The sequence below is a fragment of the Paramisgurnus dabryanus genome, chromosome 8 (assembly GCF_030506205.2).
Source record: "Paramisgurnus dabryanus chromosome 8, PD_genome_1.1, whole genome shotgun sequence".
Classification (NCBI taxonomy): Eukaryota; Metazoa; Chordata; class Actinopteri; order Cypriniformes; family Cobitidae; genus Paramisgurnus; species Paramisgurnus dabryanus.
In genome coordinates this window covers 4,546,809-4,572,884 of record NC_133344.1, presented here as the reverse complement: position 1 = coordinate 4,572,884, position 26,076 = coordinate 4,546,809, and the positions used below count along the sequence as shown (strand labels likewise).

General features: G+C 39.2%; 2 protein-coding genes and 1 pseudogene across 2 annotated transcripts; 1 reads left to right on the top strand and 2 right to left on the bottom strand.

The window, feature by feature from the left end:
- LOC135771700 (uncharacterized) overlaps positions 1-25,272 on the bottom strand; it is a 33,930-nt pseudogene extending 8,658 nt beyond the window's left edge.
- LOC135771744 (uncharacterized) lies at positions 1,217-5,796 on the bottom strand. Its single transcript, XM_065282130.2, has one exon. It carries the CDS (start codon positions 5,474-5,476, stop codon positions 4,433-4,435), a length of 1,044 nt encoding a protein of 347 aa, XP_065138202.1. The 5' UTR covers positions 5,477-5,796; the 3' UTR covers positions 1,217-4,432.
- On the top strand, positions 13,200-23,337 carry LOC141282442 (uncharacterized). The gene is made up of 2 exons (XM_073815398.1): positions 13,200-22,304; positions 22,425-23,337. Exon 1 carries the CDS (start codon positions 16,543-16,545, stop codon positions 19,648-19,650), a length of 3,108 nt encoding a protein of 1,035 aa, XP_073671499.1. The 5' UTR covers positions 13,200-16,542; the 3' UTR covers positions 19,651-22,304; positions 22,425-23,337.
- Positions 25,273-26,076: the final 804 nt, after the last annotated feature.

Here is a 26,076-nt window from a genome sequence, read left to right as displayed (position 1 = left end):
AAGATAAAGACAATGACTTAAAATTATATTTCAACAATTGAAAAGATATTGCATTCGCTCGCAAAAAAGAGCCTGTTGTACTTTTTTGCAAACCGTGTGTTCTTATGACTAACCACAGCACAGCATTTCACAGCATCACCTGAGGCAGTTCATTAGGCAATGGCATTAATCGCTGTTTTTATATATAACTACTGTTATTAAAGATTTATAAAACAAACTTCAATGTGATTAAACACCACATAAAGCTCTGCGATGGAGAACGATCTTTAGGAGTTTCTAACGTCACGACCAGAAGAGGACACTAACCACATGAAAAGGGTCAAGGTGGGTGATGTTTCATTAAGATTCAGTGGCCTTTATTTAGCTGATATCTAAAATGATAGCCAGATGTGTTGACGTGTAAACATTAATGTTATCCTTTAAAACCATGGCCACATATTCATGATATAACCGTTTCCTCAGCACCATTGACGAGTTAAGTAGTCAATTAAGAGAAAACGCTTCCCTGATGAGACTTTCGTCCTAAAGATACACAATACAATGACCACATTAGCACAACCCACAAGCAGTGTTTAACCAAGTGAGCTAAAGTAACCCGTCAGCTTTTCAACATGAAGTGCACAGTCAATTCACACTGTGTGCACTCACAATACATGTTCACAGTGTAGGCCGCCTACTATAAAAAAATATGTGGCCTACACAGTTCAGACTATAATAGGCTATAGCCTAATATGTTCAATCTAAATTGTTTGATTGGGTTCAGTCCTAAATGCAAAAAGTTTTTCAGAACTGTAAGTACTTATTTGTCTTTTATTAAGAGTGTTTAACTTATTTTGTATAATGATCATCATTAATAACTGAATAATTCAGATAAAGAAATGTTACCTTCAGTTGGTACAGACAGGGCCTCGGAAGCTGGAGTATTGTCTGCACAGTTAGTGGGTGTTTTGCACGTAGATGGCGAAGCATTGAAGATGTTTTGTTGGAATAAGACAAACTTTATTCACATATACTACTTGTGTGGGACTCTTCAGACTGAATAACAGGTTCTCTTTCGTGCATTTTCCATAATAATTATTAGCGTGAATGATCTAGTCAGACAGCGTCTACAAGCAGCAAACAGTACTGTGATTGAGGAAATACTTTTATTCTTTATTGAGTGATGGTTGAGTCGGCAAAGTGTTAATTGACACTCAAACAACATGGTCATCATGGTTTTATTATTAATATTTAATGAAAAACAATACACATACAATGTTACAGACATTGATACATTATAATTATGTAATGCATTAACTAGATAGACCACAGCGTGCACTGTGTTTTGAAACCTGCATGATGTGTCAGTAAGGTAATGAAGTTTTGTTTCCGTAGGACACATGACAGCCTCATTTCAAGCTAGTCTCCAGAGCACTGTTTCGAAGCAGTAGTGTTTCGAAAGTTCGGTATGTGTGTCAAACGACCCACCTCTAGTACTGGGTAATACAAGATACATACTTATAGTGTAGGTAGGTATACTGTAACTAACAAGAAGCACTACTGTACTTACAAATGAATGTACAATATAAGTTTTTAGTACTTACAGGCAAGTGTGGGTTAATGACAGGTACTTATAGTGTACATATATGATAACTAATTTCCATGGTGAACACACGCAGCTGATTTCGCAGCATCCTCACAAGACGGTTTTCAAATTTGCAATTTCACCCTTCTTACTTTACACAAATTTAGTTTGAGATGGCACAAAGCTGGGGAAAGAAGATGGTCGAATTGGGTGGTCGAACTTGCCTAATCGCTCCAAAGAAAAGTTGTTTTGCAGTTCTTTAACATTAATGTGATTTGCAGGTATAGCAGACACTACATCACGAATTTCAGTGAAATAGTCACGGAATTTTTTGCTCATTTTTCTGTGACATTCTCACAGATCGCCGCATTTTTCCGTGGCCCTGCTACGGACTGTCTTTTTCCGTGGCATTCTCACGGATTGGTTACTCAACTGTTTTGTCCTATTTTCTTACCATTGTCACTTCGGTTTAGGGTTAGATTTACATGAAATGACATCCTTACCCAAACCCAACTCTAACTCTAACCTAGGTTTAGAAAATATAAAAGAATAAATCAGAAAAAAATAGTATAAACCAATAGTTAAAGTGACATACTAACGCAAACACCAAATCTAACCCCGAAGCGAAAATGGTTTGAAAATAGGAAATAGCAGTTGAGTAACTAGTTTCCTTTTCAATACAAGTCCGATATAACGTTATTCTCATCAAAACTGCCAATGATTTAAGTCATATATTTTGTTCTGTTTGTGTTTTAAAGTTATTCATAATAAGTCAAGTTTATGGTTTTCTGCACTGATGTCATAATCGTTTTGGATAATAAAGTTTATTGTTAACTTGTTAAAAACACCTGCCTATATGACATATCTTTGTCACATCATTTTAAGTGTTTGATCACCACATTTGTGAGTGATCATTGCAAAAAAAATCATTTATTTATATATAGTATAAATCTAGTCTGTTAATGTATATAGTGTATTCTATGTAAAGTACTTTAGTATAATATAGAGAAAAAGGATACCGGCCTATATATATCGTATCTGCCTTTTTTTAAACCCCCCAACATCTGTATCAGCCCCAAAATAATGCATATCGGTTGGGCTGGTCGGGCTCTAAATTTGATTTGCTCTTATTTTAATATTAACTTTTAACAATATTTAAAACTTAATACAAGTTTTCGGTGTCATAACCTTATTAAGATCCCTGGTGCTTTACAAAGTTTGACTGTTACGATACGATACACTTTATTGTCCTCTTGGGGAAATTTTTCACAAATCACGCATATCATGCATTCGCGCGTGTAGAGCTGAGTAGACGCACGGAAAAAGCAAGCATTTGACGCGCGTCAGAGGCAAACTCCGCTTCTTGTGCCGGTGCTATGCGGTTGTCTGTTTGCAAGATGACTGATGTTGATTGTGCATTTATCGAGAGTTACCAGTTTGTATTTGGTAACCTTACTATATAGGGGGTAAATAAACAACGATGGTCGATAAACGTCACGTGACTCAAAAGTGAAGTGTGTATTACAACTTACCAGGTTGCCCAATGTCCTCACTGACACTCTTCCAAGCGAGGTCCTTTTTATTCCTGTTTCCTCTATAGAAATAAGAACTTGTGACGTATAGCTCTGCGTGACGCTTACGGACAATATCTAGCGTTGGTTGAAAGGGTGACTCTGGGTGGGGCTGCCAACACAGCAGCAAGCAGGCTCCTGATTGGTTAACGCGGCGCGAAATTCCGCCAAATTTCAAATCTTTCAACTCGGGCGTCAGCCGCAAATTCGCGTGAACGGCAAAATGCACAAAAAAGCACCATTACGGCGTGTACCGCGCACAACACTCAATTCGCGCCTTTCGCACAAGCTTCACGCGCGAATGAGGCGGAAACGCGTCTTCCGCGCCGCGGGACCTCCTGAACATTGAAATAACTTGCGCTTCACGCCTCTACCACGGTTGGTGTAAATGCAGCATAACATTCACATGGATATGTAGTTACTAGGGGTGTTACAGTTCAAATTACTCACGATTCGGTGCGTATCAAGGTTTTAGGGTCACGGTTCGGTACGTTTCGTTACACTTTGGTTACAACAGGCTTCTTTACAAAAATAAAAACCTAAGCTGTTTTTAACCTCTGCCAAAATCAACATGTTCATGTAAGAGCACTTGTTTTATTATACTACATGTAGCCAACTTTACAGTTACTTCAAAATGCACATAAAATAGCATAGAACACTGGGTTACTTTTTATATTTTCATTTTCAAGTTTTTTCGCAAGAAGAAACAAAAGACAATGTGTGCTATTTCTGTCTCACCTGTGATCACGTGCTAACAACAAAACCCTGGTGATGACGGCATAATAAGCAACTCGTCATATTAAATGTATTGCCTTGAGCATACGACACTCGCAAATTTTACAGTTTTCTCCACGTTTTCTTGAGCATCGCTGCTGCAGTAGACTTAAATGAAGTTAGCGGTACCTGTATTAGCGTCTTTTCTCCTAAGCTTGCTGCACTAAATGGTCCGCGCCGCACACACCAACACGTGAGGAGGAACTGTGAGGTTGGCAACAGATTTGCATACTATAATAATCCCTTAGTTAAGGGATTCGCATGAAAACTACCACATGGTCACATAATTAAGAAATCACATAAGCCACCTTATAATCACATAACATCATAATCGCGACACAGTCGATCACATATACCACCTCATAATCACACAGTTAAAAAAGAATAACATATACACTCACATTTTTAAGAAATCACATATACTGTTGATTAACTCTTCCCACAGACAAAGTTAAGGTTTCTCTCCAGTATGAACTCTCTGATGAACTCTTAAATGAGATGAATTAGAGAATCTCTTTCCACATTAAGCACAGACATAAGGTTTCTCTCCAGTATGAACTCTCTGATGGGATTTTAAGTAACATGACAGAGCAAACTTCTTGTCACACTGAGAGCATTTGAAAGGTTTTTCACCTGTATGAAGTCTCTGATGGGCTTGTAAGTAACGTGACTGAGCAAACGTCTCATCACACTGAGAGCATTTGAAAGGTTTTTCACCTGTATGAAGGCTCTGATGGGCTTGTAAGTAACGTGACTGAGCAAACGTCTCGTCACACTGAGAGCATTTGAAAGGTTTTTCACCTGTATGAAGTCTCTGATGGGCTTGTAAGTAACGTGACTGAGCAAACGTCTTGTCACACTGAGAGCATTTGAAAGGTTTTTCACCTGTATGAAGTCTCTGGTGTAATACTAAACTGCCATGGCTAGTAAAACTCTTCCCACAAACATTACAGTGATGAGGTTTCATTCCAGTATGAACTCTCTGGTGGGATTTTAAGTAACCTGACTGAGCAAAGGTCATGCCACACTGAGAGCATTTGAAAGGTTTTTCATGAATTTTCTTGTGATGTAGTAAGGTAGTCTGTTGACTAAAACTCTTCCCACAGACACTACAGTGATGAGGTTTCTCTCCAGTATGAACTCTCTGATGGGCTTGTAAGTAACGTGACTGAGCAAACTTCTTGTCACACTGAGAGCATTTGAAAGGTTTTTCACCTGTATGAAGTCTCTGGTGATTTAGTAATCTAGCCTTTACACTAAAACTCTTTCCACAGACACTACAGTGATAAGGTTTCTCTCCAGTATGAACTCTCAGATGAATTCTTAAATGAGATGAATTAGAGAAGCTCTTTCCACAGTGAGCGCAGACGTAAGGTTTCTCTCCAGTGTGAACTCTCTGATGGATTTTGAAGTGACCTGAATGAGAAAAAGTCTTGTCACACTGAGAGCATTTGAAAAGTTTTTCACCTGTATGAAGTCTCTGATGAACTTTAAGATATTGTTTGGTTCTGAAGTAATTTCCACATTCAGTGCAGTAGAAAGGCTTTTCATCACTGTGTGTCCTCATGTGAACATTTAGATCAGAGGAAGAGACACAAATCCTCTCACACTGCTCACAGTGAAACTGCTTCTTCTTCTTCTTCTTCTTCTTCTTCTTCTCTCTGTGGTCTTCTGAATGAAGTTTCTTCTCTTGTAAGGTAGTAAAGCTGATCTCAGATCTGGTGAAGAGTTTCTGTTCTGTGTGTTTTCTCTCATGTCTCTCTAAATGTCTCTGTGAGCTGAATGTCTTTCCACAGGTGATGCAGGAAAGAGTTTGTGCTGTCAGTCGCTCTTTTGATGTTGAGGACGTTATTTCTATATCCAAACATGAATCACTCTTCACATCTGAAAGAAACATGAAACAATTAAATTGTCTTTTCACTCTTATTTACACAAAGAAGGATGAAGAAGTGAGATTCTGTATCTTTTTCTAGATTCACACATATAGACAGAAGACAGGTGTCAGTCCTGTTATTACAGCTGGGTCATTGCACATCAAATAAACCAACGTAAACATATGGAGCAATTGTTTTTTTTTATTTTGTTAAAAAAGAAGACAACATAACTAGTGTTAAATGACAAAACATAATGTAATGCATGATTATTTGTGAGTATTCCACTATTTTGTAGTTGTCAAATGGGGCAATATTTTTTTATTATAATTTTTATTTTCAGAGACTTTCACAATCCTTTTTGCATTATATGGTGACACTTCTAGAATGAGATTAAGGCTTTTTTAAAGGGATAGTTCACCCTAAAATGTAAATTTATCATACATCACATACCCCTATGTCGTTCTAAACCCCCAAGTGCTCTGATTGTCTTCACAACACATTTTTAGATATTTTTGATGAAAACTGGGAGTCTTCTGTCTGTCTCATTGACTTTAGTTAGTTTCACAATTCTTTTCCCCAGAAAATAATGAAGGACATCACCAAAGGGTCCATGCGCCATATCCCTGATAGCACGCATATGACATTTGATTTAGAATGTATGTAAAGCAGCTCTTTCTAAGACCTTTATAGGATGTTTTTACACACCAGATGTATTCCAGATCTCCAGATCTTTTCCAGACATCTTGCAGAAATACTATCTGGGATCAGTCGTTCAATAATAATATTATTATTATGAAGCGACGAAAACACTTTTGTGCTCAAAGAAACGATATGAATGATTGTATTCAATTGTTTCTACTCCTTGGTTGTTCAGTGTGTGTTAGAAAGGCTGCGTTCTGTGCGCATGCGCTCTTTTCCCATTAGTGGTCATTAGGGATTCGGCAGCAGATGCGAGCGGGACTGTGTGTGCGAAGTGTGCGTGAATACGCAAATGTAAGTTGTCTGTCTATTCAGTAGTTAATCAATGTTAGTTAAGGATTTTGTAAAGCATTTATACGATGTTATTCTGCATCTAAGATATGAGTATTTGTCATTATTTAAGCCGCTTGTCGCGGGCTTTTGAGAATATGTAAATGTGCCAATTATGTTCAGTATTACTTGTTATTATTGTATATCTCTGGTAAGCATCGTTTGATTTTGTATATATATATGTGTGATTATCACATTAATAACATAAATGCTTGCCATTTGATCTTTATTTAAGCAATATTTCTGATTATATTTAGTTCGTTTAATTTATCAGAAATAAGTTTCGGTTTCAGTGTTTTTTTCAGGTTTCAGAACCTTTTTCAGTCCTGCTATCAAACAGTGTGTGTTCATGACTAGGCTATGCTGCAAACAAGTAATTTGCGCATTTATACAGGCTATTTTAGTATTGTTTTCAATGTTTGAATAATGGGTAGGGCTCCAGACTGTGAGTAAATAAGTCACATTTTGCGAGTATTTTTCCTGCCTATGCGACTACGTTTTATGAAAGGTCGCACTGGCGCGACTGGGAAATTGTAGTATAATTAGTTAATATGATGCGCTGGTGATTACGTCTACGGCGCATCCAGTCACTCTCCCTCGTTGCTGCCCCTCCCCCGAGTGATTTCTCGTTTTGCGATTTTATCGGCCGATATGAGCACGTCGCAGATATATCTGTATCGGCGTAAAAGCAGATATATCTGTATCGGCGTAAAAGCCACAGATATGCAGCCGATATGAAAGTTTTTCACAGAACAAAGAAATGCTTTTGAATGATGTAAGTACTTGTTTGTCCAGCAGAGCGCGCTCCACTGTTATGGTACTGGTGACCCAGGACACTGCGTAGTGACACCAGCCAACCCCCCTTCACTTCAGTCAGTGGTCTCAGTTAGTTCAGGCGGCGGCAGACACGCGGTGTCTTCACAACATTTTTACACCTGGTATTTAGGCGCATTTGGTCAATTGGATTATAAGTGGATGAGAGAGAGACATTCCCGTTTACATTTGATGTTTTTAATCCGTCTCTTTTGTCAACTTGTCAGTTGTTAAAAACACGTTAGAAATGACGTGAGGCGGAGAACTGACACGTTTAAACTGATGCGCAGGCAGGCACTAATAGTATGAGTGTACAGCTGCTTGTGTTGTTACTGAAAAATTTCATTTCAGAGCAATTGATTCATTTGAGAGCAGACACTTTAGTTTTATAAAACTCTTAAGTCCGCGCCGAAAAACTGTGGGTGTAAACACTGTGAAACAACTACCAATTGTGAAAAGCGCTATATAAATAAAATTCAATTGAATTGTGTAGAGCAATCTTTAAAACAGACACGGACATGCAGCCGCTTGCCATAGGGCAATACTTCCGGGTTTAAAAAGTTGCGGAAGGGCGCCACCTGGTGGATAATAGCGGTATTGCGGAAAGAGGGAAAATCTCGTCATTGGCGGGGAAGCGTTTTCTCTTAATTGACGAGATATCTCGTCAATGGCGGGGAAAGAGTTAAAAAATAGCCGAAGTCTGAGTCAATAGAGACTAAGGTTAGGTCATGTCAAGGGTTTATGCACCGAGTTACGAGAAAGGAGCAACCTCAGGAGAGGTGTGGCAGAGGGCACCATTACTTAACTGACCATCCCAAAGAGTCTCATCGGTGCCTCAAGTATGCATTAAGGGATATCAACATCAAGTCCTATACAACAGACGATAAATGATAAAAAATTGCTAAATTAATGAAGTCTCGGAGGTAAAGAGAGACAAATAAAACATGTAATTAGGGCTGCACGATTGATCGAAAAATAACCAAAACCGAAATTCAGGAACTTTAACCGACCTTGTTTTATCATGTCGGTTATTTTCAGTTTTTAATCCTGTTAATTCTTTTCCCTTTAAAACATACTACCGTGTGTGAGGTTACGTGGCTCCGCCCCATCCAGTCAGTAGCATAGAGACACATGGAGGAGACCTCAAACACTGTGTTAACTGAGCAGATCATCTAGGGCCAAAGAAAAACGAAGTAGTCGGGCATGTGCGGGCCCCTGTGATAAAACTACAGAACGCACGATCGGGTTTTTAACGCAAATTTGCATGACGCCTACAAGTTTTATTTCACCTTGCGCCCAGTTGAATCTACTGATGAGTCTACGCAGCCCGGGTAAAGTCAACACATACCTCAGAACCCCGAGAAGACACGGGCAAACAGGTTTAATTCACTGATCTATATAAATGACTGGATTGCGCATAGAACGCTTAATGTAACAGCGTGAGGTGAAGCCAGCACAGAGTTCGAGCGGCCATCCGGCAGAGGGCGTCATTGACTTCCATTCAAAATCATAATCTAAATTTACCCACTTTACAGCGTATCAATCACACAATATTAATTTTTAGGATATATTTATGTAAATTAATTGTTAATTCTGGTGTTATTTGCAATTTTTATGTTTTAATCGGGCAGGATAATGGATTTATAAAAAAAAAGTTAAGGTGAGTGTGTCTGCTGCATTCTGTTAATGACATGGGTATAAATAATGTTTTTTTTTGACATTCCGCTACACGGTCAGCGTCATTTCTCTATTATCAGTTTAGGTAACTTGTAAGTTTAGATAACATAATTACAAAACCAACTAATTATTGCATGCACATACAGTACAAAGCATGATTATTTATTTACATTTCAGAATGAGCATGTTTCTCATTAATACTAAATATGCAGAATTAGTCATGTGGGTTGTATAATTCTTTGTTTCATAAATTCCTATTCTGAAAGTTTCATCAATTGTGCATAATAATGTGCAGCAACTGCATATGGTCAAGTCTATTTAGTATTTTTCAGTAATGCAGTTATTTTGGGGGGAAATGTGAATAATTGCATTGCAGGCTGATTTAAGGTGGCCCTAAATTTTCTGCTTGTGCTCCTAAAATTTTCAGTCAGGGGGTATAGTGCTCATAATAACAAAACAGTTAGTCTGGAGCCCTGAATTATTAGACTTAAAAGTTATTTATTTTCTATTTTTATTTTTTAGGAAATTTGCAGTATACAGTACACTAAAATGTGTTTCATTTCAAGCAATGTGTGCTTTGATTTCAATTGAAGTCAAAATGTTAAATAAATAACAACTAATACTTTCCTTTTCACTTAATTATTTTAAAATCACAAAGATAACAACAAATGCCCTTTCAATAGAAAAATATATCCCACCTTTAATATCTGAGCATATTTAAAATACAAACCTTGCCAGTGAACTATGAAGCAAAAAATAATAATAATCGCTCATTAATCATAACCGATGTCAAATGTTAAATTTACCGAGGTTTTGATTTTAGGTCAAATCGTTCAGCCCTACATTTAATTCACTTTAACTAATCTTACCACAGCAGTAGCCGCCTAACATTAGCTATCTCCGTTTTTAAACCAATCAAAAGTGTAAATAATTTTTTTAATAATTATAGATGTTAAAATCAATCAAAAACAACTAAAATATATATTTGTTCTCTAATATTTAAGTTACTAAATGACGAAAGAGACAAAAGAAACTGGTAAAGTAATGTTTGTTTCTGAGGTAAAATTAAACGACCGTGATGCAAGTTAAGTGCTGGAGGATCGGAGTAGCGCGTGCTGCAGCAGTGGAGCGCGCACGACTTGCGCACTTATAAAGAATACAATGGATTTATTGATGTTTTCAAAAATGATCCAATAACCCAACACATACCAGTAGAGACCATTATAGTTTCCATTACAACAAAAAAAAAATCACATTAAAACTATTACATCCAATAGAATTTCTGTGATGATTTCTATCATTTTTTAGCAGGGAGGTTTTGGTTCCCCCCAAAAAATAAACAAATACTATATGGGAACGTTATGTGTTTGCTGGGCTCCCGGTTATCATCCTAAATATCTAAAAATGTGTTCTGAAGAGAATCGAAGCACTTGGGGTTTAGGACGACACAGGCGTAGGCTAAGTGATTTATGATAAAATTTTCATTTTGGGGTGAACTAAGCCAACATGCATGTTTCTCAATAAGCCTATTAAATATAGCCTAAACTATATGAGTTTGTGACTGAAAACCCAAAACAGGTGCTCACATGACAGTTAAAAGTGTAAAAAAAAAACCACGACAATAATTATAAGGAGACATACCTGATGGAACAAAATCATCATCTTCCTCAGTGCGATCTTCCTCTTCTGTGGGTTCAGTTTTGATTTCTGTGGGTTCAGTTTTGATTTCTGTGGGTTCAGTTTTGATTTCTATGGGTTCAGTTTTAATCTTCATCATGAGGTTCGTGCAGTCGATGAGTTTAACTGAACACAACTTCAGTTTGGTCTGCAGGATCTGCTGCTGTTCTCCAGCGTTACAGACAGAATCCAGAGACTCTGTGGAGGTTTGATCCTCCTGTAAGCTCTGTTTACTGTCACACACTGTAGTGTCCTGCATCGTCTAAACACTTAAATACAAAGAGACAAGACTCTGTTTACACTCATGAAACACGCAAGAGAGAAAAACACTGAGGATACACAAACACATCACACCCGCGCTCTTTCTTTCTTTCTTTAGTGAGTTTATATGCGGACTAAAGAGCTGCAGCGCCTCCTGCTGTACTGGAGACAGAAGACGATCACTGCTTTACAATGGATTTGGCAAAACAAGTGAGGTGCCTTGTGGGATCGTGATTTCAGTGGTGTCTAAAGTTAGAATTTTTCAAAATCAGATACCCTGCCATTAAATGTAAAACGTACAGAACTAGCCGTTAATCATACATGAGTCATACAGCCTACGATACGAAATTTGCCGCACCAACATTATAGTCAGGAGGAGCTTTATATATATGACCTAAATTCATAATCAAGTTAACTTATCCTCCCTTATGAAAAATAAACATGCAGTAAAGCTGTTTGATTACCATTTGTTTACTACAAATACATGGTTATATAAAAATACAATAGCAAAACCCTGGTTGTTTGCAAGGAACTGAAATGCACTAGTTACTATTACGATGCCAATCACCTCAGAGGATCTTTTTATCACAATTAACGTCCAGGACCCAAGGAATAAATGAAGAGCAAGAGACTTAGTTCAATGAACTGAATTTCTATTAAATAGTCAAATGTAAATTGTAACAATAATTAAACACTCATAAGCAATACAATTACTCAAATAAATATACAAATAAAGAACGTAGGCCTACGCAAATATATTGTTAAATACAGCAGTTGAAGTAGTGAAGGTAAATAATACAGATAATGGCAGTTGTGACGATGTATCAACACAGAATTAAATTCTTAAGTAAAGTTATTAACAGTCCCAAATGTCCGAATGTCTTATCTGATATAAGAGGTAGTGATCCGTTGTCGTTGGTTCGTTGATGTCTTCTCACGTGGCGATGAAGGATGACACACGTGTCCAGTTGATGTACACGTGCACCTATGTGAATTTATGTATGTGTTTGTGTGTGTGGTTCTACAATAAAACAAATAAATACAATTACCATGATAATCTTTGCAAACGTTAGAAATGTGCATTCAGTGCTAACCGTTTAGCATAAATAACCGCTACATCATCACAGATAGAAACGTAATGATGGCATTACTTTTATAATCTGCAAATATGCTTATATATTATATGACAACCAACTTAACATGAAGTTATTGTGATATACAGTGATTATCACTCATTTGAAACATATGACAATAATATAAACACATTTCAACTTACGATCGTCAATGACGCACACTTATAACCATCACGGAGAAACATCAAACAAATGACTGGTCAATCACACCCATCCGCTGCCATTCGGTAGAGCATCACAAACTCTGGCTCTTTATGGGACGATTAAACGTGTTGCATAGATTTCTGCAAGATTAATACGCTCCGTTTCTATAAAAGTTACGGAGACGGCAAACTTTGCGGTCTGCCATTGCAATATAAAGCCACTTCTCCTCCTGCTCTCGCGCAGTCTCAGTTTAAACCACACCCCGTGTCAATGCCAGACTGACCTCAGTACAGCCTTATCATTAAAGGAGGATATCTGAACAGAGTCTTTTTTACACTGGTCATCCAAATCATTCCTGGTAGGTTGTTATTTTCTATTTTATCATATAACTTCTGTTTTAAGATAATGAAATCTACAGTTTCCTTTTCTCCCGTAAAATAAACCAATTTTTTTAAAGGAACCAATTTTTTTACATTATTCTCTCTTGAATATTTTCAAATTAAAAGTGCAGTTGAAGTTTAAAGCCTTTATTTTCATCTATACCTACAATGACATTCTTAATTTTGTATTACAACTTCACATTCAACTGTGATTGTCATTAAAATACTAATAATAAAGTAAAAAGAAACCTGTTATACAATATATGGTATCTGTGCAGTGAACGTGTGACATGCTTGTCCATTATGCAAAATATACTCAAAATATAGTGGTGTTCCTCTACGCAGTCTTTACTCATCTCTACAAGCTCTTGCAGTTCATTTATATTGTGCTACCATATCAAACTGTGCATCTGGTCAAGATGATCTCTAAGCAATAACAGGTCCTTTAACTTTCCTAGAAAAAATAAAAAGACTGACAGAATACTGAATAATTATGTAAACTTTAATATCAGCCCAGAGAATATGCCTATAGCAAAAGTCAGGAGACGTAATCATTGTAAAAATGAACAAAGCATTTACTGAATAATCTGAACAGTTCCTTTCTTAAATGAACAATTAATGACATTGTGATCCCAGGACATTAAAACTTTAAAACCAATTTGTAAAATCACACAGCACACAATATAAAATAAACGAGTTTGACACATAAAAAATAGTTCATTAAAGAGATAAAAATGATAAATGTGTAAATAAAATATGAAAAACAACATGAATTAACACTATTGTATATAGTTATGAACAGTATGTTTGCTCCCAGACACATACACCCTTTACCAGCTTGCCACCTTAACTCCAAAATACAGAACTGTTAGATCAATCTGAAAACATGAGCAGCACAGTTTTATTTAATTTGTTTGTTTGTTCTGTTGTATTTATCTGCGATATTGCTCATAATTTGATTATTTGTTCTTATTTTACTATCAAAGGGTAACTAAACCCCAGACTCCACCCACTGGCAATATTTGCAAAATGCAAGAAAAGTTTGGGGGCTGCTGCTGTCAGACTCTAAAATGGAGAATCTTGCCAAGGGTGTGGTGAGATCGTAACAAGAGCGAGGCGAGCTTGAACCTGCTTATGTCACACCGTACAGCTTACATCACCTAGTACCCAAATGTCAAAAATGTTACTCGAATCAATGAACAGCACTAATAAAGCCCCATTCTTACAGATCATTAACTAAAAAGTTGGTTTAGGGTTTAGCTACGATTTAATAATATTTAAAGCTATTTTTGGTGTCATAACCTTATTAAGGTCACTGGTGCTTTATAAAGTTTGACTGTTGATTAACTCTTCCCACAGACACTACTGTGTTATGGTTTCTCTCCAGTATGAACTCTCTGATGATCTCTGAATTGAAATGGATAACAGAAGCTTATTCCACAGTGAGAGCAGACTTAAGGGCCGAGTATACTTTTTCCCATGTCCAGCTCACACACAGCTTTCAAAGCATACTCAGCTACCCGTGTTGGAAATGTAGTGTTGTGGCCAAAAGTTTTGAGAACTACATAAATATTAGTTTTCACAAAGTTTGCTGCTAAACTGTTTTAAGATCTTTGTTTCAGTTGTTTCTATGATGTACTGAAATATAATTACAAGCACTTCATACGTTTCAAAGTTTTTTATCGACAATTACATGACATTTATGCAAAGAGTCAGTATTTGCAGTGTTGGCCGTTCTTTTTCAGGACCCCTGCAATTCGACTGGGCATGCTCTCAATCAAATCGGGGCCAAATCCTGACAGATAGCAACCCATCCTTTCATAATCACTTCTTGGAGTTTGTCAGAATCTGTGGGTTTTTGTTTGTTCACCCGCCTCTTGAGAATTGACTGCACAAGTTCTTAATGGGATTAACCATTTTGGTAACATTCTTTATTCATGGCTGTGTTTTTGGGCAGAATTTTGAGTGAGCCTAATCCCTTGGATGAGAAGTAACCACACACATGAATAGTTTTAGGATGCTTTACTGTTGGCATGACACAGGACTGATGGTAGCGCTCACCTTTTCTTCTCCTGACAAGCCTTTTTTCAGATGCCCCAAACAAATGGAAAGGGGCTTCATTGGAGAATATGACTTTGCACCAGTCCTCAGCAGTCCATTCAATATACTTTCTGCAGAAGAGCAATCTGTCCCTGATGGTTTTTTTTTGAGAGAAGTGGCTTCTTTGCTGCCCTTCTTGACACCAGGCCATCTTCCAAAAGTCTTCGCCTCACTGTGCGTGCAGATGCGCTCACACCTGCCTGCTGCCATTCCTGAGCAAAGGTGACACTCCGATCCCGCAGCTGAATCCTCCTTAGGAGACGATCCTGGCGCTTGCTGGACTTTCTTGGACGCCCTGAAGCCTTCTTTACAAGAATTGAACCTCTTTCCTTGAAGTTCTTGATGATCCTATAAATTGTTGATTTAGGTGCAATCTTAGTAGCCACAAGATCCTTGCCTGTGAAGCCATTTCTTATGCAACACAATGATGGCTGCACACGTTTCTTTGCAGGTCACCATGGTTAACAATGGAAGAACAATGATTTCAAGCATCATCCTCCTTTTAAACATGTCAAGTCTGCCATTCTAACCCAATCAGCCTGTGTGATGACGGGTTGTATGTTGTCATCACTATCGTTCTACCTTGGTGTAGAATCTCACTTTAGGTGTATGGATACCTGTCTTTTTAAATAATCATTAATCATTAACATTGGGTTCTGTGGGTTGTGTTTTATGTGCTTATCTTAAATTCTATCTGAGCACATGCAGTGCACATATGCTATGTGTTGTTCATTTATAGGTGCACATATTATTGATTAATGCTAAGCTGAGTACCTGCAACAGTGATCCCGATAATGTATAATGAAACACACTGAAGCTATTTTGAGTTTAAACACAATTTATTTCAATCAGAGTATATTAACAATGGCTATTGTATAGCATGTGGCATACTCACTACTTCCTGGTTATGTGACTCCGCCTTAGGGAGGGCGGGACAACTGTCTTGCATATTTATTCATTTGGGCCAAACCATTTTGTGGTGTAGGGGAAAATGAATAATGCCTTTTGTTTGGGTTTATGGTCAGTGCTTGTTTGATGCTGTTTATAGCAGTACATTTTAATGTTGGGTAGTTAAAGATTGTACTTTAATTTGCTGTCTTCTGTGCATTTTATGTTTATGTAGGTAAAATGTTGCAACAGTGATCCCTGAATTTGGTAGGGCTCATCAATTAGTAAGATTGGCCTAGGTTATTTAAGTGAGTCTGGGCAGTACACCGGGGGACAGAGGGTCGTGTGTTAAACTTAAGCTTTTTTGCTGCATAAAGCATTTTTCTTTGTCAAGGTACTGACAAAGTTGGCACTGATTTGAATGCCTTTGTATGAAATGTTTTGCTGAAGATAATTATTTATTTATTTTTTGCACTTTTTTGAATTTGTCACTCACGCCATGCTGCATCATATCGTTGTAATAAACAACTCTTGGAAATGAAGTTTGTGTGATCCAAGCCTTCCTACCACCTCCCCTTGGCCTCACTCGGGGCACACTATGACAAATGGTGGCAGCGGTTTTTTCAGTGCAGTAGGAGGCTTCAGGTATACACAAGGATGCCACCCAAGAAGCAAACAATGCAAAGAACAGTGGGTGAGGTTGAGGAGTGTATCGAACTGGTTCCAGACCAAGGAGGTGCTGTGACTGAGGCAACCTCTTCTTCGATAACCGAGCCAACTGGAGCAAAGATGGAACATCTGAGCAGGATGCTGGAAAGCTTCATGCAGTCTCAAAAGGATAGAGAGGCGCGGCTGGAAACGGAAGCACAGCGACAGGAACACAGATGGCGTGCTCTTCAGCATCAGTTCGGGCAATTACAGGCAGAGGTACAGCGAGAACGGCTGGAGCGTCAAGCATTGGGAGGTATGCCAGCGCAAGCCATCTCTTCGTCCTCCTGGCCACAGAACACAGACTTTCCCAATCTCAGAGACCATAGAAGGCAGAGCAGCCTCCAAGGAGATGATGTGGTACAATCACCAGTGCCATCTCAAGCAGCAGAGCCACCACATTGGATGGGCTGGCAAGGCCCAAAGATGTTACCGTTGCAAGAAGATGATGATATAGAGCACTACTTAACTACCTTTGAACGAATTGCTCAAACCTGTAGATGGCCGGTTCAGGACTGGACACTGCACTTGGTGCCACTGTTATCAGGCAAAGCAAGAGCAGCCTACGTGGCGATGGAGCTCACAGATACTTTTATGTATGACAAGGTCAAAAAAGCAATTCTGGACAAGTTTGAAATTAATGCAGAGACCTACAGACGTCGCTTTAGAGCAAACACACTTCAACAAGGTGAGTCCCCCAAAGAGCTGCAGGCAAGACTGAAAGACCTTTATGACAAATGGATTACACCAAAGGACAAGACCAAGGAGGAAATAGGAGAGATGATTGTCTTGGAACAGTTTCTTAGAGTGATTAACCCTGAAATCAGAACCTGGATTTGTGAACACAACCCTACCTCCTCAAGACAAGCAGCCGAGCTGGCTGAAACTTTCATCGCGGCTAGACGATCCACTTATCAACTGGGATACAGTCAAGGCAGTACCTACAATATGGCAGGTAAGTCTGGGAAAGTGGTCGGAGGTGGTTTACATTATAACTTCAGCAAAGGCCCTAGCTCCCAAACCCTACAAGATAAGTCTTTCAATAACCCCAAAAGTTATCAGGCGGATAGTCAACGCAAAGATAAACAAGTGTTAATTTGTCATGCATGTGGCCAAGCAGGACACAAGAAATCAGAGTGTACAGTACGAAGAGTCAGTGATACACACCTTTGTTATGTTCCTAGACCTTCTCAGGCAGGTAAGGAAGCTTTTCAAAATTCTGATACGGTGGTTGATGTGGTAATAGGGGGCAAACAGTTCAAGGCTTTGGTAGATACTGGTGCTAGCCAAACATTAGTAAGAGAGGAGTGTGTGAGACATCTCAACATGGACAGCCATAGCAAGCTAAGGGTACGTTGCATACATGGTGATAAAAGGGAGTATGCTACTGTGGACTTGAACTTGGAAATAGGAGGCCAACCTTACCTTTTGACAGTTGGCATGGTTAACCAAGCTCCTTATGCAGTTATTTTGGGTAGGGCCCTACCAGTACTTGTTGACTTATTGCAAAGTCAGACAAATGTTGCCGAAGTCAGAGCAGTAACCAGGGCGGAGACAAGACAGGCAGAAAGGAATAAACAAGCTCTTAACGTGTTACCTTTTGCTAACCAGCCCAAAGCAAAAAAGTCCAGACATGAGAAGAGGCAGGAGAAAGTTAAAGGAACAGTTGTGGTAGAACAACTTCCTCAACCTGACAGTAATGACTTCTTTGATATACCTCACAATATTGCTGAGTTGCAGAAACAGGATGTCACACTCAAGAGTCTATTTGAGAGAGCTACTACCTCAGACATAGGAAAATTTCAGGACAGAGATCACTTTATAGTCAAAAGGGATATGTTGTATCGTAAAACCGATGATGGTGACCAGCTAGTCATCCCCCTGGCATTGAGAGCTAAAGTGTTGCAAATAGGGCACTCCATTCCTTGGGCAGGGCACTTAGGCCAACAAAAAACCTTAGCAAGAATTGCAAATCGATTTTATTGGCCTCGTTTGTACATGGATGTGATTGATTTTTGTAAGTCCTGTTCAGAATGCCAGTTAACAGCCCCAGTCAAGAAAGGGGATAGAGCACCCCTGGTTAGTTTACCCATAATTGATGTACCATTCACTAGAGTTGCTATGGATATTGTGGGACCTTTAGAGAGGAGTAAATCAGGGAACCGTTATATCTTGGTGGTGTGTGATTATGCTACTAGGTACCCCGAGGCATTCCCCCTCAAAAAGGTAAAGACCAGGCAAATTGTCAATGCTCTAGTGCAGTTGTTTTCTCGGGTGGGGATACCCACTGAGGTTCTTACAGATCAAGGTACAAATTTTACCTCCAGGCAGATCAGGGAAGTCTATTCAATGTTAGGGATTCAGGCTATAAAAACCACCCCGTACCACCCCCAGACTGATGGGATGGTTGAGAGATTCAACCAGACCTTAAAAGCAATGCTTCGGAAGTTTGTCTCAAAGATCGGCTCAGACTGGGATCAATGGCTGCCATATCTGCTTTTTGCCTATCGAGAGGTTCCACAAGCCTCAACAGGCTATTCCCCCTTTGAATTACTCTATGGCCGCCAGGTACGAGGACCACTGGACATTTTGAAGGAGGCCTGGGAGGGAGACATACCTAAAGAACGGACTAACATTGTCTCTTATGTCCTAAAGATGAGAGAAAAGATGGACACTATGGCAGAGCTTGTTCACACTAACATGGCCAATGCTCAGAAGCGGCAAAAAGCATGGTATGACCAGTCTTCACGGAAGAGAACTCTGAGGGTGGGCCAAAAAGTGCTACTGCTTCTCCCAACTTTGGACAGTGGTCTACTTGCCAAGTGGCAGGGCCCCTACGAGATACTGAGGAAAATAAGTCCTACAAATTATGAGATCCATCTGCCAGATCGTCGAAAGAAGAAGCAAGTCTTTAATATCAACCTTCTAAGACCCTGGCAGGACAGACCAGAGCCGTTGTCAGACCAGCTACTGCACGGAAGGTGGAGGAAGAGTCTATTGAGCAATACTTCCCAACAGTCAAGGATTCCATGGTCCTTCCAGAGCTTGGACATCTAACATCAGAGCAGCAGAAGAACCTACGATCTTTGATTCCAGAGGGCCTTTTCAACGAGAGGCCAGGCAGAACTGAGGTAATGAAACATGATATCCGACTCCTATCACCAGGGCCAGTACGACAGACATGTTGCAGGATTCCTGCAAGGCTTATCTCAGACTTGAAGAAGGAAGTGGAGACAATGTTGGAAATGGGTATAATTGAGCCTTCCAGGAGTGAATGGTGCAGTCCTGTTGTCCTGGTGCCGAAAAAGGATGGTACCCTTAGATTCTGCATAGACTTTTCTAAGTTGAATTCCATCTCTGCCTTTGACCCGTATCCCATGCCTAGGGTTGATGAACTAGTGGAACGCCTTGGGAATGCCAAATATCTGAGCACACTAGACTTATGTAAGGGATATTGGCAGATACCCTTAGCTGACAGTGTTAAGGAGCTAACTGCTTTCAGGGTCCCAAGTGGTCTCTTTCATTTTAGGGTCATGCCCTTTGGCCTTCATGGAGCTGCAGCAACTTTTCAGAGGACTATGGACCATGTACTAAGAGGTACAGAGGATTTTGCCATTTGTGTTCTCCAAAATTCGTGATGCAGGATTGGTGGCTAATGCCACTAAATGCCATCTGGCAAAGCGGAAGTGACTTACCTGGGGTATGTACTAGGGGGTGGAGTAATAAAACCCCAACTAGACAAAGTTAAGGCAGTGCGGTCATGTCCGCCTCCAACAACCAAGAAGCGGGTGAGGTCCTTTTTGGGTCTGGTAGGTTGGTACAGGCGCTTTATTCCCAATTTCTCTAGCAGAGCCGCTGTACTAACAGACCTCACCCGTAAGAACAGCCCTCAGAAGGTTGTTTGGTCTTCTGAATGTGAAGCAGCTTTTCAGGATCTTAAAGACTGTTTGTGTCAGGACCCGGTGTTACAAAGCCCCAACTTTGAACTTCCCTTTTGTGTGCAAACAGATGCCTCTGGGGTCGGGCTAGGAGCTGTACTGTTACAAGGCGACAGTGGAAACCGTAGGCCTGTGCAGTATATCAGTCGGAAGCTGTTTCCAGGCGAGGTAAACTACTCTACGATAGAGAAAGAAGCTCTAGCTATTAAGTGGGCTTTGGACACCTTGAAGTATTACCTCATTGGCAAAGACTTTATCCTAGAGACTGATCATCGGGCATTACAATGGCTTCATAGAATGAAAGACAGCAATGCCCGCATTACACGCTGGTATCTTTCTCTACAACCTTTTAAATTTCAAGTGAGGTATAATGTTGGAACCCAGAATGTGATTGCGGACTTTCTGTCCCGTCACTGTGATTAGTGACGGGCTTAAGGGGGGGGGTATGTGATGTTGTCATCACTATCGTTCTACCTTGGTGTAGAATCTCACTTTAGGTGTATGGATACCTGTCTTTTTAAATAATCATTAATCATTAACATTGGGTTCTGTGGGTTGTGTTTTATGTGCTTATCTTAAATTCTATCTGAGCACATGCAGTGCACATATGCTATGTGTTGTTCATTAATAGGTGCACATATTATTGATTAATGCTAAGCTGAGTACCTGCAACAGTGATCCCAATAATGTATAATGAAACACACTGAAGCTATTTTGAGTTTAAACACAATTTATTTCAATCAGAGTATATTAACAATGGCTATTGTATAGCATGTGGCATACTCACTACTTCCTGGTTATGTGACTCCGCCTTAGGGAGGGCGGGACAACTGTCTTGCATATTTATTCATTTGGGCCAAACCATTTTGTGGTGTAGGGGAAAATGAATAATGCCTTTTGTTTGGGTTTATGGTCAGTGCTTGTTTGATGCTGTTTATAGCAGTACATTTTAATGTTGGGTAGTTAAAGATTGTACTTTAATTTGCTGTCTTCTGTGCATTTTATGTTTATGTAGGTAAAATGTTGCAACAGTGATCCCTGAATTTGGTAGGGCTCATCAATTAGTAAGATTGGCCTAGGTTATTTAAGTGAGTCTGGGCAGTACACCGGGGGACAGAGGGTCGTGTGTTAAACTTAAGCTTTTTTGCTGCATAAAGCATTTTTCTTTGTCAAGGTACTGACAAAGTTGGCACTGATTTGAATGCCTTTGTATGAAATGTTTTGCTGAAGATAATTTTATTTTATTTTTTTGCACTTTTTTGAATTTGTCACTCACGCCATGCTGCGTCATATCGTTGTAATAAACAACTCTTGGAAATGAAGTTTGTGTGATCCAAGCCTTCCTACCACCTCCCCTTGGCCTCACTCGGGGCACACTACGACAGCCTGACATAATGATCTCCAGCCTTGTGCTCGTCAACATTCTCACCTGAGTTAACAAGACGATTACTGAAATTATCTCAGCAGGTCCTTTAATGACAGCAATAAAATGCAGTGGAAAGGTTTTTTGAGATTAAGTTAATTTTCATGGCAAAGAAGGACTATGCAATTTATCTGATCACTCTTCATTCAACATTCTGGAGTATATGCAAATTGCTAACTTTTGGCCACGACTGTACACAATACAAATGATTTCTCATTCAAATTATATCTCTACCAGGCCATCAGAGCCGCACTGATTTGCGAGTCAGGTCGGGTCAGCTCACTTAACTTTGGCTTGGTTAGCTTTTCCATCGAGTTAGTATTATTTCAGATGGGAGGGATTATAGGCATGTTGTTATATTTGCACTGCCTACTGCTGTGACATCATACAAGTGAGAGCATTGTTGTACATTCCCATACATTCATTTATTCCTCAGTCTGCCACAAAACTAAAATTGATCATCAAAATAGATGTTTGCACATCGCATTTATCACTACCTCGGTCTCACATGACAGTTTCTGTTCAAACACCTGTGGCATCAGTTAACACGCTCCGCTAAGCCTCATAAGTTGCATTTAAAGGCGGAGTCCACGATGTTTGAAAAACGGTTTGGAAAAGGAGACGGGCCGACTACCAAAACACACTTATAGCCAATCAAATCAAATCAAATGCCGGGTTGCGTATGTGTGGGGCGGGTCTATCAACAGAAGGTCCAGATTCTATTGGGGTAGGGGCGTGTTTGTTTAGGTGATTTCAAATATCAACATTGGCTTTCAAACATCATGGACTCCGCCTTTAAGCATACGTGTGCATCGCGAATGTGCCGCCACAAACTGCAAGTCTGAAAAAAAACTGTTATGGTGTTCTTGATTCTCAACCTGTAGATGTTTTTCATCGCTAAAGGGAGTTTGGGAACTTATAGCAGAGCACAGATGACAACATGTTTGCTCGAGACACCGCAAGCTAGCACTAAGGTAAAGCTAATCTTTTACATTATAGCAATTACACTGATAGTGACGATTCTCTCAGACCAATCAGTGATCTACAGTGTTTTCGCGTCATGTTTGGTATCAGCTCAGGTCGCTTAAAACCCCAACCGAGGTGGTACTAAAACAAGTATCGGGTACTACGTACTTCACTCAGTGGAAAAGCTCCCAAAACTAAGCTGACCCCAAACCAAACCGTGAGGTACTATGCAACAGAAAAGCGCCATAAAAAAATGTAGGATAGGTGAAGAAAAGTAGACAATCCACCATGGCAAACAAAGTTTAAAAGAAACAAGAAGAAAACAAAGACTAGGAATCAAACATTAGGGTGATGAAAATGCTCCACAGCTTTCTGTTCTTGAAATAAGTGAAAATAAAAGAAGAAAAAACAATAGTGTGTGTGCAAATGCTGTATATTGCCTTTTTGTAATAGTTTGTAGTGGGGTGTCCCGTCTCAATATTTTCTCACACATGCGCTGTTGAACGCGTATTGTATGCGTATGGTCATTTTCTCCTGATTACAAAAATGACGTCATGCAGACCTCCCTAGTATACCTTCAGCTTTAACGTTTCTCTCCAGTATGAACTCTCTGATGGGCTTGTGGGTAACCTGACTGAGCAAACGTCTTGTCACACTAAGTGCATTTGAAAGGTTTTTCACCTGTATGAATTCTCTGGTGCTTTAGTAATGAAGTCCGTTGACTAAAACTCTTCCCACAGACACTACAGTGATAACGTTTCTCTCCAGTATGAACTCTCTGATGGGCTTGTAAGTAATCTGACTGAGCAAACGTCTTGTCACACTGAGAGCATTTGAAAGGTTTTTCACCTGTATGAATTCTCTGGTGCTTTAGTAATGTAGCATTTACACTAAAACTCTTCCCACAGACACTACAGTGATAAGGTTTCTCTCCAGTATGAACTCTCTTATGGGCTTGTAAGTGATTTGACTGAGAAAACGTCTTGTCACACTGAGAGCATCTGAAAGGTTTTTCACCTGTATGAATTCTCTTGTGCTTTAGTAATGAAGACCCTTGACTAAAACTCTTCCCACAGAGACTACAGTGATGAGGTTTCTCTCCAGTATGAACTCTCTGATGGTATTTTAAGTTACTTGTACAAGTAAACGTCTTGTCACACTGAGAGCATTTGAAAGGTTTTTCACCTGTATGAATTCTCTGGTGCTTTAGTAATGAAGACCCTTGACTAAAACTCTTCCCACAGACACTACAGTGATGAGGTTTCTCTCCAGTATGAATTCTCTCATGGGATTTTAAGGAATTTGACTGAGAAAACGTCATGTCACACTGAGAGCATTTGTAAGGTTTTTCACCTGTATGAATTCTCTTATGACATTGTAATGTAGTTTTTTGACTAAAACTCTTCCCACAGACACTACAGTGATAAGGTTTCTCTCCAGTATGAACTCTCTGATGAACTATGAATTGAGATGAACTAGAGAAGCTCTTTCCACAGTGAGAGCAGACGTAAGGTTTCTCTCCAGTGTGAACTCTCTGATGGACTTTGAAGTGACCTGAACAAGCAAACGTCAAGTCACACTGAGAGCATTTAAAAGGTTTTTCACCTGTATGAAGTCTCTTGTTACATAGTAATGTAGTTTGATGACTAAAACTCTTCCCACATACACTACAGTGATAAGGTTTTTCTCCAGTATGAACTCTCTCATGGACTATCAGCTGATATTTATGACCGTAACATTTATCACAGTGTGAACACTGATGGAGTTTCTCTTTAATGTGAATATTCTGGTGTTTTTTTAAAGAACGTGAATCCCTAAAGTTTTTGTCACATTCACTGAACTGATACGGTCTCTCATTGGTGTGTGAAAGCACATGTCTCTTCAGACCACGTTTACGCCTAAATCTCTTCTCACAGTGAGGACACTCGTAAGGTTTTTCACCTGTATGAAGTCTCTTATGAACTTTAAGATTGTGTTTGGTTCTGAAGTAATTTCCACATTCAGTGCAGTAGAAAGGCTTTTCACCACTGTGTGTCCTCATGTGAACATTTAGTTTATAGGAAGAGAGACAAATCTTCCCACACTGCTCACAGTGAAACTGCTTCTTCTTCTTCTTCTTCTTCTCTCTGTGGTCTTCTGAATGAAGTTTCTTCTCTTGTAAGGTAGTAAAGCTGATCTCAGATCTGGTGAAGAGTTTCTGTTCTGTGTGTTTTCTCTCATGTCTCTCTAAATGTCTCTGTGAGCTGAATGTCTTTCCACAGGTGATGCAGGAAAGAGTTTGTGCTGTCAGTCGCTCTTTTGATGTTGAGGACGTTATTTCTATATCCAAACATGAATCACTCTTCACATCTGAAAGAAACATGAAACAATTAAATTGTCTTTTCACTCTTATTTACACAAAGAAGGATGAAGAATTTATATTCTGTATCTTTTTCTAGATTCACACATATAGAAAGAAGACAGGTGTCAGTCCTGTTATTACAGCTGGGTCATTGCACATCAAATAAACCAACATTTGTAAACATATCCAGCTATTTTGTTTTATTATTTTTGTTAATATTTTATTAAAATAGAGACAACATAACTATTGATCAATGATAAAACATATAATGTAATGCATGATTATTTTGTGAGTATTCCACTATTTTGTAGGAGTTGTCAAATGGAGCAATATTTTTTATTATTAATGAGACTTTCACAATCCTTTTTGCATTATATGGTGACACTTCTAGAATGAGATTAAGTCTTTTTTAAAGGGATAGTTCACCCTAAAATAAAGCATCAGCCCCAAGAAGCAGTGGGTTACCAGTGCATTTTATATCAGCGAAGGGGCGTTGTCAGGCACGACGTGAAGCAGAGTGCCTAAAACCCCCTTAGCTGTTATAAAATGCACTGTGACCCCACTGCTCTGCGGGGCTTATTGCGTTTATAAAATGGTTATTTCATATGCATAGCAGGATTTCATAAAATAAAACACAAATAAGGTGTAATTATAATTATATTAGTACAAATATTACTCTTCCGCAAAACAAAGTAGTTCCTCAGAATCAAGCGTGGCTGCAACAGAGCGCAGTTCTCAAGCAACACAGATGCAGCAAAGACACAATGAAAATATGATTAAAGACTGTGGTGTTTAGTTTCAAAAATCAGTACACA